Raw genomic sequence first — 15,966 nt, 5'->3', positions numbered from 1 at the left:
CTCAGAGTCGAAGAGCGGAGGCTTCAGATCCGCGAACAAGCAAGGGCTTCGTCGAAACCCGGGGAGTCCGATATCCCCAAGACAACCCCGCCAGCAATCATCAAGGCAAGATATGTCTTGAACGTATCATCGCGCAAGCGAAGTAGTGAAGAAGAAAGTCGGGTTGCTTCCCTCAAAAGGCAACGCTTTTAGTAAACGATCTGTATGAATCAATTTGGGCTGGCTTAACACGGCGAATACATAGCATGGCGAAACGGAACCTTGGGCCTGGTTAGCGTTGATTTCTTGAGCAGCGTTGGACCGCTTCTAGCTCTTGTACTATGTAACCACCATTAGACAATTGATCTTGTCTTGACTTATGACTTGCATTTTCACTTACCTTGCTCATGTCGTGTGCAGTGCCGCGCTTAGGTGGAACCAGACGGAAAAGGCGACATCTGGCTGACCGTTTTGTCGGCCTTGGGCAGGGACAAGAGGAGTGTCTAACATGTCTCACAAACATTGAATTCGCACCAATTCGACTGATGCTTAATGGTTGACTACGGCCTCCTGCTGGCACCGTAAGCTTCAAAAACCCAGCGGCCCTTACAAGCACACTTCCCCCGTCCCAGTAGGTAATTATCACTAGTATTTCGACAAAGTGTTATTTCGTGCCACAAGGCCAGTGATAGGGGTACGATGTCTTATCTAGTGCCTGGGACGAATACATCCACTCAGCACAGGATATGGGAGCTCCTGAGCGCACACATGCCACTCCCTTCAACAATCCTCAACATGGGGATGTGTCATAGGATATGGAGCACGGCAAGCCAGGTGGGAAATCAGGGTTGCATCCTGCTAACGGTCCTCGGGGTCTCAAGTCATTGGTGCTTGCCATCGTAAAGATGATACAGTAACTGGTGGCGGGTTGGGTACGAAATGCCGACTCGCCGTGGATGGATCGGCGATACGAGATTGGTGGGATAAGAAGAGGGGAGCGAGGGAGGAGCGGTACGGTGCCTTGGTGGATTAATTCAACCTCAAACTGCCACTTTCTAGAGAGCTGTCCAACATACGGCTCGCATTTTCCTGGCATTAGTTCGGAAGGCATGCCCTCCCTCCATGGACTCTAGCCGCTCTCGAAGCTAACAACTCCACCACATTTTCGAACAGGGTCTTTCTAGGTTAAACTTGGAGGTGGGTGACAAGCATTTGTTTTCACCAAGAGTACTCCTATGTAGTCGATAGGGGCCAGCTCCTCCGAGTGAAAGCCCGTGTGGCAATGGGCGTTCTGTATGGACGGACAGACACATACCCGTCATCTTGTGACTTCTGTGCAGTCTGTGCATGGCTCAACTATGGTAGGTTGAGTTGCTGCCATATCTCATGTCCGGTCCATCGTTGGAGTATCAACCCCAATATGATAGATGGAACCGTTGAGCCAACCCCGCGTTATTACCCTCCAATATGCTGTGCAGCTCATGCAATGTAACATCGGGGAAATGGGCGTGCATCATCCTGATCAATATTCAACCCGCCCCTTGCTCGCTCAAGGCCCCTGCAAGCACGCTCTGTATCTCACACCTTCATGTGCTTCAACATAGAGGGGGGAATGGACCGAATGGAATGGCGTCCGCTCCCTCTCGTCCCTCTTCTCCTGGAGCTATCTACACTCGGTGGCTTTACGCTAGTGCGCCGGATTGCATTAGTGTACATCGCGGCTCTGGTGATTTTAGCTACGGAGAATTACCAAGACTCATAGTCCTGCTGAGCCATTCAAATCAAGGTTACCTAATCATGTTATTAGAGTTCAGAGCTGTCGTTGAAGTCTAAATAAGCTGCCGGATAAAAGCCAATGACCATATCCATTCATAGCCTGATCGGTGAATTGGAGTGAGTGTGCTGTGAGAAGGCCTCCTTGACTCTCTAGTCCAAGGTCTCTGGAAAGATAACCTACCGGCCCCTAGTTGTATTCGCCGGCATGTGGTGGCACAACAGGGCAGGATGCCATGCAGCGTCGAGGAGGGTAAGGAGTTGGCGAAGTTCGGGTGCTTTTACCATATTGAACCGATCCAAGCCAGGTAAGTAAGCCACCACTGGCTGTAGCTCGGAAACTGGGCAGTGCGAGCAGGTCATGAGAACTTGGTGTGACTGGTGCAACTTCTTCGTTGGTGATCAAGGCATGGTGTTGTCAAGTCAGTGCGGGCCCCAATCACAACCACCACATCGTCTTTCTTTCGCATTGCCGTCAACATCGGGCCCCTTTATCCCCGCGAGACCGTTTAAGCCGCCGTAACACAGACAATACCAAGAAGATGAGGGGTTCCCAGAGCTGCATACGCGGCTCGCATATCGCAAGGGGTTCGTCAACACGTGAGGGGAATGCAGCTGTTTGGTCTCTAAAGGACAGGAATTGGCCAACCAGAGTTGCAGCAGCCAAGTTGATGGAAACACGGAAAGGGTGGTCGAGGCCATGTATGTTTTGTTGAGGGGTCATCGGCCATAGGTATGGCTCGGCAAGTGTGATTGTTGGTAAGAGGCAGCACATGTAACATAAGAGGCCAACCCCTTCGCAGCATGATCATTCCAGGGCTCCTCTTAGGCGGCTCGTCGTAACCCGCTCCAAGTCCTCGCGAGCAATACCGGCCGAGATGTCACCGCTACCCGAGGAGTTCGACATTATTGTGTGTGGTGGTGGGAGTTGTGGATGCGTGGTGGCTGGAAGGTATGGATCGTAGCGTCAAGCTTTTATCATCCCCAGCGAAGACTTACATGATACACACGTTAGGTTGGCCAACCTGGACCATAACCTCAAGGTCCTACTTATCGAGGCCGGAGAGAACAACCTCAACAACCCATGGGTGTTCCGACCGGCAATCTTCCCACGGAATATGAAATTGGACTCCAAGACGGCCACCTTCTATGAGTCTAGCCCTTCAAAATGGCTCGGAGGCCGGAGTGCCATTGTGCCGGCCGCCCATGTTCTTGGTGGTGGATCCTCCATCAACTTCATGGTAAGAGAGGGGGATAGTGGTTGGAGGTTCGGGCCCAGGGGCTGACGCGTGACAGATGTACACCCGAGCTTCTGCCTCTGATTATGATGATTTCCAGGCCAAAGGCTGGAAGACTGAGGAGCTCCTACCGCTCATGAAGAAGCACGAGACCTACCAGCGTGCCTCACACAATCGGGATACCCATGGATTCGAGGGCCCCATCAAGGTCTCCTTTGGTAACTAGTATGAGAGCTGGGAGCCTGTTCTTTCGCTCATGTGGATGGATACTGACCAGTGTGAAGTGCGTACCCAATCAAGGATGATTTCCTCCGAGCTGTCGAAACCCAAGGAATCCCCATCGTCGACGACCTGCAGGATCTCAAAACCGGCCATGGCGCTGAGCAGTGGTATGTCACATTCTGAGAGACCTCTGCTCTCCACAAAGGGCAAAGGATACTAACTCGGCATCCAGGCTGAAGTGGATCAATCGCGATGTGAGTGATCCCCTAGTGTGGTATATCAAGCCAGATGGGACACTGATAGAAACATACATCTAGACTGGCCGCCGCAGCGACAGCGCTCATGCGTATATTCATGCCACCCGTGCTGTCCATTCGAACCTGTATATTGCCTGCAACACCAAGGTTGACAAGGTGATCATTGAAAACGGCCGAGCTGTTGCTGTCCGGACCGTGTAAGCTTCATGTTCTCTTCTTAGCGCCCTCGCTTCCCCTTCGATTCCTTTGCTAACAAACCCACAGCCCGACCAAGCCGAGTGGCGATGTGAGTACCTGTACTTTTAAACCTTCTCTTTTCCTCCAAACAAATTAACATATCTGTAGGGTGCCGGGGCCCGCGTATTTCGTGCTCGCAAACAGATCGTTGTGTCTAGCGGCACCATGTCATCCCCTTTGATTCTCCAGAGGTCCGGAATCGGTAGGCCGACTACAGACACGGTCAATATGCAGGACTAATATTGGGTGCTCAGGTGATGCCAACAAGCTGCGCCGTGTCGGAGTCAAGCCCATCGTCGATCTCCCTGGTGTCGGCCTCAACTTCCAGGACCACTACCTTACCTTTTCCGTCTACCGGGCCAAGCCGGGCACGGAAACGTTTGATGATTTTGCACGAGGAGACCCCGAGGTGCAAAAGCGTACGATCTCCTTTTGCGAAGGGTTGAAGAGAGAGCCAGGCTAACCTTTGCCTAGGGGTCTTTGAAGAGTGGAATCTCAAGGGGACCGGCCCCCTTGCCACCAACGGCATCGAGGCGGGAGTCAAGATTCGCCCAACTGCCACCGAGCTCAAGGAGTTTGAGTCCTGGCCAACCCCTGACTTCAAGGAAGGATGGGAATCCTACTTCAAAAACAAGCCGGACAAGCCAGTGATGCACTATTCGGTCATTAGGTATGTTGCACTTTATGTTGCTTGTTGTATCTTCCGCCCTACGCTCTAGGTGTCGATGCTCCGACCAAGAGAGAAATAACTAACGTTGCTTCGTAGTGGATGGTTTGGTGACCACATGTTGATGTAAGCCAGGGCCAACAATTGCGGTTACAACTTACAAGTCCCCCTATCGTTACCTAACCGATCTCTCAATAGGCCCCCCGGCAACTTTTTCACCATGTTCCACTTCCTCGAGTACCCCTTCTCGCGGGGCCAGACACACATCACCTCGGCGGACCCGTACGCGGTGCCTGACTTCGACGCGGGCTTCATGAGCGACGAGCGCGACATGGTGCCCATGGTATGGGGCTACATCAAGTCGCGCGAGACAGCGCGCCGCATGGACGCCTACGCTGGCGAGGTTCAGAACATGCACCCCTTCTTCGCCTTCGACTCGGAAGCGCGCGCCCACGACCTCAACCTGGAAGATACTAACCGTTACGCCCTCCCCGGCAACATCACGGCCGGCATCCAGCACGGCAGCTGGAGCGTGCCCGTGCCCGAGGCCGAGGACAAGCCCGCCAAGGGGATTGTGACGAGCAACCGCAAAGAGAAGAGGAAGGAGCTCAAGTATTCCAAGAAGGATATTGAGGCCGTCGAGGAGTGGGTGAAGCGCCATGTCGAGACGACCTGGCATTGTCTTGGTGTAAGTGTGTTTTGGTTTTAGAGAATCCAATACAGCCAGCTGACAATCTTCGTCCTTAGACATGCTCCATGGCCCCCAGAGAAGGCAACAGCATCGTCAAGCACGGTGTCCTGGATGAGCGCCTGAACGTGCACGGCGTCAAGGGCCTGAAAGTGGCCGACTTGAGTATCTGCCCTGACAATGTGGGCTGCAACACGTAAGTGATTCAAGACTGGAATTAGGGGGGAAACTGGAATTACAGCTAACGGAGTGTGCCAGATACTCGACTGCTCTCCTTATCGGTGAGAAGGCCGCTGTATTGGTTGCCGAAGACCTTGGCTACTCGGGCGAGGCGCTCGACATGAAAGTGCCGGATTACCATGCCCCGGGTGAGAATCGGCTTGCTTCGAGGTTGTAAGGAGTATTTGGCGTCGTGGAGCGGCGGGCGGTTGGATATGATGAAGTGATAACATCTCAGGCCGGCCAAGTCTGGAGTCGACCAGAAGACACTCTTTTTTTCACCCCCCCAATTGGCTTGTACCGTTGCGCGCTGTGGCTAGTGATCAAGTAGTAGCAGATAGTAGGACCAATTGTTTTTTGATTGTCTGGTAGATGTGGTTCATAATTCGGGAAGGCCCTTGAGTTTGAGATGACACTGACTACGCCTGTTAGCGCGATAGGTAAGGAAAGAAGGGATCGCTGACCCCAGTATGTTGTCTTAATTCGTACATGCCATCCATATATTACAATGCAGTAGAAAACCCCCTGTGCCATGTCCATACGCCCATTCGGAGTGGCCGCCCTCTTCCTCCTCGCACCTGTTGTCCCCCTCCCCCAACGCCTGTCCTTCAAAAACCATTCACGAACTTGTGCTGAAGTGGTAGTTCTCCCACAGATACTCGTAATCCTCCAAAATACCGGCAAGCAGCCCTGGCATCCGGCTTCGAACACCCCCCACCATGCCCTTGGTAACGTTCTCGTAGAAGGCACCGCGCATCGCCCACCAGCCCATGGCCCAGCCGCGCCTGTTCCACTCCTCGCGCTCGAGCGGCGTCGTCCTCAGCCCGCGATCCCTCAGCTGCCGTGCGGCGAGCTCCGCGCCGACGCCCAACAGCCACGGTGTCCAAGCCTTGCGTTTGTCCTTGCTCCGGGCCAGCGCCACGGCAAAGATGAGCGGCGCGAGGATATGCAAAACCTCGGCGGCCTGGGCTCGGCCCTGCAGTTTGTTGAGCAACGTCGCTGCCGGCTTGATATCGTCCGAGGTCAACACCCGCGAAAGCAGGTACCCGCTCGTATCGCCTGGGGCGGGCAGAGATGGGAGGCTCATGCCGGTGCGGGACATGGTCCACTCGCCATTGGGACCCAACTGACCCTTTCGTTGGCCCAGTTCCCCAGTGCTATTCCTCCTGTCCTCATCATCTTCCTCCAGCGCCCTGAACTCAGCCTCCACCTCATCCTCCTCTGTGGGCTGCTCTGGTATCGGCTCCCGCTCGGGAAGAATGGGGGTGACGAGTGGGCGGGACCGTGTGATGCGCATCAGCAGCAGGCGGCACAGGGCCTTGGCGGCCTCGAGTAGGACGATGACGCGCCAGCGAATGCGCTCGCCGCGGCGCTTGGCGGCCATCTCGCACAGCAGCTCGACATAATGGACGATCTGCAGGGCGTAGGCGACGCGGCGGTAGAGGGTGCTCTTCAGGGTCCAGAAGCGCGTGTATCGGCCGTGTGGGGTGGGCGCGGGCTGTGAGAGCGAGGGCGGCAGCGGTACCTTCGTCGTGAGCTTGTGCGCCCGTCGGAGTAGCGTGTCGTGGTAGAGGGATAGCAGCTGCACACCGCTGTGGATGGACTCGGAGGCAATCTCGGCGTCGCGGAAACGGCCTACGAAAGAATGCCGGGTTAGTGACGGTCTAGGTTTGGGTCCCCAATGGCTTGATTGATGCTTGGAAGGAGGATAGGAAGCGTACCAGGGATGATGTAGGTTAATGATCGTAACGTCGACTCGATTTGTGACACTTGGTGTGCGTTCTTGGTGATGAAGTCATCGTACATCTGAAACCATTGTGACGGCATTGTCAAAGTGTTTTTAATGCCGGATCCTTTCGAGGGGACCATTGGATAGGTAGCGCAACCAGCGCGGGATGCGCTACATCCGCCGTCAATGAGTGGGGAGCCCTCGATGTTTCTGCCTCGAGGGTAAGCAGTCAGATGGCCCGAGTTGAATAGCTGAAAACGCGAGTGTTGTGGTTGGGGAAATCAATTGTACCAACAAGTATCTGTGTGTGGTGTGGATGGTGTTGGAATGACCGAGTTCGACCTCGACCCCTTCCTTTCCAGGTCCAGGTCACAGGCGATCCATCGCTCAGGCGCCATGCCTCGGTTGCGGGAACTGCTGCCCGAGCTGGAAGTGGGTCCAAAACAGGGAGCGCGCGGGGAGTGAAGCCTGCGAAGCCCAAGAAGCACAGGCGGAACCGCGAATCGAAGTAGGGGTCAAATTTACCATGCAGATGCAGATGCAGCATGGAAGCTTGGAACTCTCAGTTTTTTATCTTTTCCATTTTGCTTCTCGCTCGTCAATCTCAACGCTACACAGGAGAGAATATTACATGCAAAAATACGTTTAAACGATAACACCCCCCAGCTCCAGAATTTTGGCCTTGGTCCCTTCAACAAGACTCTTCTCGTCAAGAATGGACTTCACGCTTGGATGCGCGGCAACAACATTAACCCACTTGAGAAAGTTGGGCGTCTTCGCCTCAATCTGTGCCCAGATGCTCTTGGGGTAAACACCAGCCGCCGACAGGACCTTGAGGCGGATCACGAATGAGCCCGTCAGAACCTGGAATTTGTTTGTTAGTAGTGGATTCCCTTGCCAACCATACATGTATATTAGGTAGCTGTGTGTTTCTTACCTCGGCCAAAGTGATCTTGTCGCTCCCGCCAAAGAAGGGACTCGCATCATCAAGAAGCGGCTCAACCTCCTTTACAAGGCCTGCAATTGCCTTCTCTGCGATTTCCTCCCTCTCCTCTTGGGTCTTGGCCCTGAAAAGCCCGAACAATACGCTCTGGAACTTGGAGATGAAGGCGTCGACGAACAAGGCAACCTGGGCCCGGCGCAGCGCACCGCCGGGAGCATTGGAGGCGGGGATCAAGTGGGACGGGTAAGTGTCGACAAGGAACTGCGCAACGATGCCGGACTCGATTATGATCTCTCCGTTGTACGACAACGCTGGGACCAGCCCACGTGGGTTGATCTTGAGGTACTCCTCTGTCCGTGGCGTGCTCAAGTCGATAATGACTTCTTCAAATGGGATCTTGAGCTCTGCCAGCGCGATGTGGGCGCGGTGTGCCCCTTGAACGAGGTTAGTTTCATTCTTTTTTCTTTGGCGCCAGAACTGGTTCCGTCAAAATCCTACTCACAAGGGCATCCGTGGTTGGTGTAGAGAATGAGTTTGTCTTGCGAGGCCATGGTGTTTTTGGGTTGGTTGCAGCTGGTTGGTGATTCTGACGGCCGATGGAAGGTCGGGAGGGTAGGTAATTATGCTGTTATTAAGTAGATGTCATTTGTTCTCGCTGACATATATATCCAAGCTGTGGCGTCATCGATGGCGCTATTCCGGGCAGGCTCGGACTCGCCATCACGGCATTGCGGAGTCGGGTTACCTGAGACGGAGGAACAACAAGGGGCCATCTTTTACTGAGCTCCGAGATGTCTAAGGATGTTCCACTAGCCAACGTGATAGTGCCCCGCATTATACCGGATTCCCTCAAGCGAAGAAGGGGGGGATTACCAAGAAACTCTCCGTAGCCGGGCCATGGATACCCCGAACCTAGCGGTTTATCCAACGAAAAGCGCCGATGCAGTCCATGATTCGACTTGGACTGCCTCACCTGGCACTCGCTCCCGGTGACTTTAAGTTCCTTTGGCTCTCACCACTGGCGACCCCAAATAAAACCGACAACGAGCGGATGGCTTGTGTGATTATTTCTATTATACGGACCAGCCCAACACTCGCTTTTTGAAACTGGCATCCTTTCACCCATTTCTACGCCATCTTTCTCATTATAAATTGAGTCCCCGGCCACATGATGGGCCCTCTTGCTTCATAGACGTCGACCGTCATGATCGGGGGTGAAAGCACTCATCCAATCTGATCCTTCAAGATGTAAAGATTACTACCTAGAGGAGTGCTTCCCGGCCCAGTATTATTCGTTCTTACCACAGCAACAGGATAGAGCCCAACGACACACAAGTTTCATTGACGCGATGAAGTCAATTCCTAAGGCGCCGGGCCTCCAGAAGGGGGGTTGAAATAAAATAAATAGATGACATAGTTATCTACTGTTTATCGAGCCGTACCTGATTGGACCTGGCACGAATAGGCGATGCTCCCCCAAACGAGAGAACCCCCGCCGCGATCCAACACCAACCTCCGTGGGATGAGGAGCACCCACAAGCAGGCCGACTCCGGAATCTCTCCCTCACTGGAGGTAGTTTCGGTGGCCTACCTATCCCACCACGATGCCCAACACCAACTTTACACCTTTACACACAGGTTTGTCGAATCGCACGCTTTGATGCTGACAAGGGCGAGTCGTCCACCAACGTTTGGGTGTGATTGGGTCGGCGTCTTGCATATGTACGCATTGCTCATCACGTCTCGACGCTTTGCCGAATCAGCTCTCGCCTACGTATTGGCACCGAGTTCAGGTATGTCGCTCGCATGATCGGGAAGCTGCAAGATACTGCATTGCTTCCTGAGACCCTTGAGTGGACATCTTTTCGGTGCCAGCTTGCAGGTGAATCATGCAACGATCAACCGACCAGCACACCATACCAAGAAGAACAATAAGACCAAATTGGCATAGTATCAAGGCTAGTCTGGCTGGAGAGGTAATCAGGAACATTCTAACCCATCCCATTGGCACCGTTCCGTGATAGCAACGAGAGGCACCACGTCCGCGACCCCCAACCCATGCATATGCACCGGATGCAATTCCGATGGGGCCCGAGTGAAAAGATGGCATTGGGCCTGGGACTGCCGGATCACGGAAAAGTGACTCGAGCTGTGCTGTGCGGTTCGGGGGACCTGCCCTTCGCTCTTTCACTCGTGCGCCCTTAGATAAAGCTGTTGAGCCGACATTTCAACATTGAGGCACTCAGGCAAAACATCACACTTCCTGGCTCTCCAGTCTGCGACTCTGCTTCCAGTCGTTAACATCCGCCAAGTCTAAATATCCCTAGCCTCGCCCGCTCACACTGTCGTCGGCCTCGGCTTCAATATTACTCATTTATCTTGTCAAAATCAGCACCCGATCCAATCCTTGATCGCCATGGCCGACAAACCTTGCGCCCATTTCGCTACCCACGGCTGCACCACCTTGGTGGGCAAAGATGGGGAGTTGTGCAGCGACTGCCAACGAACCGGCTGTTGATTTATGTCCTATCGCGCACCAAGAAACGGGGGGGGCTATGACGTTGTCATGTTCTGCGGTCCGCTTCCAACGGAAGGATAAAGCAAGCTTGCCTACCGCCTACATGTTGGCAATCATCCGAGTTATGATCGAACCTTTCCACGGCGGCTCGAGCTCGGCATCATAGGGTACCCAACCCTGCTTTCCAAAAGGGAGGGTCGACGGCCCGACAGCGACCATACAAAGTTTTCTTGAAAGCCATCGCGGGTTTCCGGGGATATATTTGACGAGCGGCTTCCATCTTTTCGGGTGATTTTTCCTTTGGCATTCGCATAATCAGAGTCAGAGTCAGTTGGAGGCAAGTAGGAGTGAAGGAGAACTGGGCCGGGATCAAATCGCCTACTTTACAAAAGTATGACCATTTTCTTCGAGATAATCTGGTATAAAAAGCTTGGTTGTTGCGAGGCTACGAGACTCGCAGTGGGAAGAGGCAAAACAGGTAGTTCTATACAAGTAATGGTTGGCCTTTGGTAGAGTCCGGTGTACTTGTACCTACCTATGATTAATCATCCGTGAGGCCCTAACATTGGGTTATTTCATCTCTTAGCTTTGGTAGTTGCGGTCACAGCCACCTCTCCGCTTTGGCTCAGCGCCTTTTCGCACTTCGTACTGGCAGCTTACCTAGATAGCACAACTGCATGTTACATGATGGTTGTAGGACTAGCCAACCTATCAACCGCCGTTGAGTCCCTTGTTACATGTACTGAATCGTGAGGTTGGGCAACCGAGTCCTTCATTAGCTCCATGTCACGCCTCGCCTCGTCTTCATCCATGATCCGCTGGCACTTGCCTGGGCACCATCCTCTGAGCGTAATATTCGGATTCTAAAGACGGAACGAGCTGTTATCTAAGAAACAAGGAGAGAAAAAGCCTTTGTCCCCACGCCAAGATCTAGTGGTGCATGTCGCTGAGTAAGAGGACCATTGTGACGCCTCTCTCTCTCCAACAACACTACGTACCTAATGGGGGATATTTTGTGAGACCTCTGAGAGCACTATTTACTTAAGATACTTGTAGATTTCTCAATGTTTCCTCCAACTTCCTGGGCGGTTGGCCACAGCCGTCTACTTGGTGGGCAGGTAACTATTGGTCTTATGCGAGGCCTAGACCAGCTCGCTCCCATTGCATGGCTTTGAAGGAGTTGCCGTGGAGCCCCCCCAGTGCCCTTATTCCCACCAGCAAGTCCAATGGTACTGGATTTGTCAAGTTTGAAGTTGGTAGATTGTTTGATGCGTTGGACAATTGCGCTGGCTTTGCTATCCCGAGGCCATTCTTCGCAACGCTACATGTAAATGTAGTTCCCGTAGCCCTCAGCTCCTAGTATTTCGTGAGGGTCTCGGGTGCTGTATAATATAACGGATCAGTAGAGCCGACAAGGAAGTTCGTATCAAATTCAGGTCCCTGATGGATTATAACCACCAGCGTCCCACCCCTGATGTTACGCTCGGCTGACGGTGGTCTGAGGCGATTACTGATGCTGTGCAGCTACAGCCCAAGCGATGAACAAACCTCGACCACGAGACGCGAACTCCACGTGCAACCTCAAAGAAGGATTATGAGCGTACGAACAACCTTCTTTGTTTTGGGTTTAAATACGGACCTCTCCTCCTCCATCGACATCTCTTTCGGAATTCCTAGAGAACCTTCTCAGCACCACTTGAACATTTCCCAACCACGCCATAAACCACCACAATGATCGCCCCCAAGGTTTTTGCCCTTGGCTCGCTTGTCGCGGGCGCCATTGCTGGGCCCGTTACGGCTCCCTCACCGGTCTCGGAGGCTGAGTTCAACGACATCGTCAAGCGTGCTGAGGGAATCCACTTGGTCAACTGCAAGGACGGAGCTACGAATATCTACTCTGTAGTGGTGGTGAGTGACCAATGTGGCGCTGAGTGCACCCCATAACAAAACGCTCACTAACACCAAACTTAACCAGTACTGCGCCAACGATAGCAACTGCAACTTCCGGCCTTCCTCGAGCAACGCGTGCTACCCCACTAGCGGTGTCATGGCCTGGGAGGGCGGTGGCCAGTCGTGTGGTTTCTCCACCGGCGTGTACTTCTCTTGGAACATCCAGTCGGATGCACAAACAAAGGCTAATTACAGTAAAGTTGGGTTAGTAGCTGCCATGTCCCTCGCCGTGGACCTAAATGTCTGAAGTGGTTGCTAATTCTGCTACTTACCTACCTAAGCACTGGCGGCAACGGCTTCCGTGATTACACCATCTACAAGGACGACCAGCACCACATGTACACCGACAGCGACGGACACAGCTGCAAGAGCATTTATTACGCTGTCTAGACGTGCGGGTGGTTACTAAGTAACCTAACCAATGCCGATCCCGATCTCAAGAAGAAGGTTGGGGCTCCGATGTTGTGACCCATGAGCACCTTTGGACTGTTTACATGTGTGTACCTACATACATGTATCTGGGTACCTACCTACCCTGTAGTGTTTGAGGACAATGAATGGCACTAGCTCTTCTTCAAATGTTGCATGGAGGATACAACTACAGTTTTTGTCGCCAACTCGTAAATTTTGGGCTTCCGAATCATCAGAAAAAGTTAGGGCCGAATTTCAGTGGAGGATCGGCGCCGAGATTACCGTGCCGTTGGCCCCACATGGGACCGGAACGGGCTCCGTCCGATGTAAACAACGGGCTCGGCCCGTGCAAGGCAACGCGCCGTTGAACGAATGAAGTACCTACCTACCTGAGAGCCTCAGCGATGTTGCGAAGGCGGGTTCCACTTCCACACCTTCCTCATTCGAACATAACAATGTTTTTTCGTTTTTCCTTCATTTTGGAGCATTGACAAAGCTGCACCGCCAGGTTTGCAGGAAAGGCGGCTGTCGGATGGATCGGCACCGACAGCCATTTTCCAAGCATTGGCAGAGTGGACCTGATAACCCAGCACCCGGAGATAAACACCCCACCGTTGGCCGCGAGCCGCGCCGTGACAGCCGTTTTTGCAGCAAGGGAAGGCGCAGCAACTGACTAACGATCTCCATACCTTAACAGCAGTTATCCTCCCTCCGACTTCTTTTCTTCAATTGTTCTTAAATTTTATTCCTCTCTCTCTCTCGTCTTCCTCCAACATACACAAAACCAACAAAACCCCCCCAACCACAGAAATCATGTCGCAGTATCCTCCCCAAGGGTAAGTCGTGCCTCATTCGCAATTGCATTTTGCACCCCGTTCTTGCCCGTGGTCTGTTTTATCGCACGACAAGAAAAACAACAACAAAAGAAATCATGATGGAACTGAGTGACTGACCGCTTCCTCTTTTCTTCCACAGTGGCTACCCTCCCCAGGGTTACCCGCCCCCCCAGGGCTATGCGCCTCAGCCCTACCCGCCCCAGGGCTATCCTCCCCAAGGTTATCCGCCGCCCCAGCCCATGCAATATCATGAGGCGCCCCCGGCCAAGGAGGAGAAGAGCCACGGCTGCCTCTACACTTGGTAAGTATTGGCAACACCAATTCTCTACTATTCCAGGACGCTGGCTAACCGCGCCTGTGCACCTCTAGTATCGCCGCCATGTGCTGCTGCTGGCTCTGCGGCGAGACCTGCGAGTGCTGCCTGGAGTGTTTGGACTGCTGCTGCTAAAAGAGCAAATCAACCCATGCAGCCTAACGACACATGAATCCTGCTTTAATGCGCCCGTCCGAGCCGACAAACCGACAATGGTCTGTGAGCAGGGGATCTGAGCTTGGCGGTTTCGGAAGGGTAGGCGGACTGACAACTATCGGGGAGGACGGCGGACATCTGGAGCGGGAGGGAAAGGACGGGGCGGTGTTACGGGATTACACCGGGGAATGAGGATTGACTTTTTTTTTTTTTTTTTTGCTACTGCCTACCACCGACTCACGTCTGCCGACCGCGACGGGTTTTCTTTTGGGTTTCTCGATGCTCGATTTAGTTGTCCGTTTTTTTATTAATACCCGACAGCCCGGCGGTCTTCCTTGCGCTCCTTCACCGCCGTCTAACTCGGCACCTAAACTCTCGCACCACGATGATCGAGAGGCCAGCCAAGCGCCGCGGAAAGGTGTGCCTCTGGGCGTTGACGTGGCTGGCTGCGGCCCTCGCGAACCGAGCCTATCATTCGATGTGAAACGTCAATTGTTGGGCGGGAGCTTGTCTTGGTTTTCTTGGGAGATTCTTGGACGTTCGCAATTCTATCGGAAATTGCACGGGAATCTGCTGTTGCCTCGGCGTTTACCGAGTTGCGCTGTCCACAGTGTGTGTGATACAAGGCCCAGGCCCAGGGGCAGTGTATCCAGGCACGACAGGGTTAGGGTTGGTTCAGGGGTGCAAAACAACACCAACAACAAAACAAACAATACCTTCATGATAATGCTGCAAGGGAAGGATGTATTCCTAATCATGTTATCGACAAACTTGAAATATATTCCAGTGAATTTACCACACAGTATTCTGAGCCAAAATAACCCGTCTCGCTGTCATTAGGTGTCCCCAACCGCTTGTCACATTGTCTCATGACTGCTACTTTCAACTTTCACAGTTTTAGGTAGTTGTTCCTCACTCCAGGTATTCCAAAATTCTTGGGATTTGTCGGGTCTTTGGTGGCGCATTTGTCGAGCTCATGACTCATTACTCCTTGTTTGGCCAACTGCTTCACGGGCCTTCTTAGACGTCACTGGCAACCACATAATTTGACAAAAACAGAGCAGAGCGAGTCAGAAAAAGAGATGGCTGTTTGTCAAACCGGCTCGGGAGTTCCCAACAACTATAGACTCAGCGGTATGACTGAACCAAGGAGTCACCAATCACTAACAACATCATGTTCTGCTGCTACGGGCCTGCAGGCAAGGAGTGCTCTTAAAACCTCGTAGCGACTCAAATACAACCCTCTTTTCAAGCCACAACATCCTTTAGGCCTCAACGGTTTTTAATGGTACTAAGGCTAGCCATTGCCAAGTGTTATTATTTAAACACGTGTAACAGTGTAAGAGATATGGGTGTGCCCTGTTCCTTACGATAACCGATATGCTATTAGGAGGCTTGATGGCTAACCCTGTCACTGATTAGGTACGTTAAGAATAGTAGCTGGTAGTTCCTTGTGAATCTGCCCATTGACACCTGCTTGTTCCCCATGAAAGAAAGCACATCACAAATGATTTACGGTTGAAGACCACCAGAGAGACTCAGCCCGTGGTTTGCTTGAGGCAGTTGCTGCCGTGGGCTGCCAAATTCGCAATCGGTGAATAGGCGCACAGTGAATAAGCACCCTGTGGCCAGGAGAAAGGCGTGTCGGATAATAAGTGCCGCCGGATGTAGTGAATAGCATCGTGCCCTCACCCCCTAGCTTTCGTCTGGTGTTGTCTTCACACAACTACAACTTGCTGGCGGAATTAATGGCAGTGCTACACCTATTTAACCTTCACCGACCCTCTTCCTCCGCTCTCTTTTCTTTCTTCACGTTAAGCACACACAACA

At 52.9% G+C, this 15,966-nt stretch overlaps 5 protein-coding genes across 5 annotated transcripts; 3 read left to right on the top strand and 2 right to left on the bottom strand.

Moving 5' to 3' along the window:
- Nucleotides 1-2,630: 2,630 nt before the first annotated feature.
- CHGG_06690 (uncharacterized protein) lies at nt 2,631-5,458 on the top strand (the record flags this gene model as incomplete). Its single annotated transcript, XM_001222784.1, has 14 exons — nt 2,631-2,704; nt 2,768-2,993; nt 3,049-3,215; nt 3,275-3,379; nt 3,445-3,466; nt 3,530-3,666; nt 3,734-3,755; nt 3,815-3,908; nt 3,961-4,125; nt 4,181-4,376; nt 4,473-4,499; nt 4,572-5,061; nt 5,121-5,257; nt 5,320-5,458. 14 exons carry the CDS (start codon nt 2,631-2,633, stop codon nt 5,456-5,458), a joined length of 2,001 nt encoding a protein of 666 aa, XP_001222785.1.
- A 441-nt stretch (nt 5,459-5,899) lies between these two features.
- On the bottom strand, nt 5,900-7,086 carry CHGG_06689 (uncharacterized protein; the record flags this gene model as incomplete). The annotated part of the gene is made up of 2 exons (XM_001222783.1): nt 5,900-6,915; nt 7,002-7,086. The coding sequence occupies 2 exons, from the start codon at nt 7,084-7,086 to the stop codon at nt 5,900-5,902; spliced, it is 1,101 nt and encodes a 366-aa protein (XP_001222784.1).
- Nucleotides 7,087-7,654: 568 nt separating this feature from the next.
- Nucleotides 7,655-8,503, bottom strand: CHGG_06688 (uncharacterized protein; the record flags this gene model as incomplete). Its single annotated transcript, XM_001222782.1, has 3 exons — nt 7,655-7,873; nt 7,947-8,386; nt 8,455-8,503. 3 exons carry the CDS (start codon nt 8,501-8,503, stop codon nt 7,655-7,657), a joined length of 708 nt encoding a protein of 235 aa, XP_001222783.1.
- A 3,698-nt stretch (nt 8,504-12,201) lies between these two features.
- On the top strand, nt 12,202-12,810 carry CHGG_06687 (uncharacterized protein; the record flags this gene model as incomplete). The annotated part of the gene is made up of 3 exons (XM_001222781.1): nt 12,202-12,378; nt 12,446-12,624; nt 12,702-12,810. 3 exons carry the CDS (start codon nt 12,202-12,204, stop codon nt 12,808-12,810), a joined length of 465 nt encoding a protein of 154 aa, XP_001222782.1.
- An 834-nt stretch (nt 12,811-13,644) lies between these two features.
- Nucleotides 13,645-14,216, top strand: CHGG_06686 (uncharacterized protein; the record flags this gene model as incomplete). The annotated part of the gene is made up of 3 exons (XM_001222780.1): nt 13,645-13,667; nt 13,807-13,968; nt 14,138-14,216. The coding sequence occupies 3 exons, from the start codon at nt 13,645-13,647 to the stop codon at nt 14,214-14,216; spliced, it is 264 nt and encodes an 87-aa protein (XP_001222781.1).
- Between the last annotated feature and the right edge of the window lie 1,750 nt (nt 14,217-15,966).

This window comes from Chaetomium globosum, genomic scaffold, assembly GCF_000143365.1.
Source record: "Chaetomium globosum CBS 148.51 scaffold_3 genomic scaffold, whole genome shotgun sequence".
In the NCBI taxonomy this organism is placed as follows: Eukaryota; Fungi; Ascomycota; class Sordariomycetes; order Sordariales; family Chaetomiaceae; genus Chaetomium; species Chaetomium globosum.
Note: the sequence above shows the minus strand (reverse complement) of the source record. Positions and strands in the feature narration are given on the sequence as shown.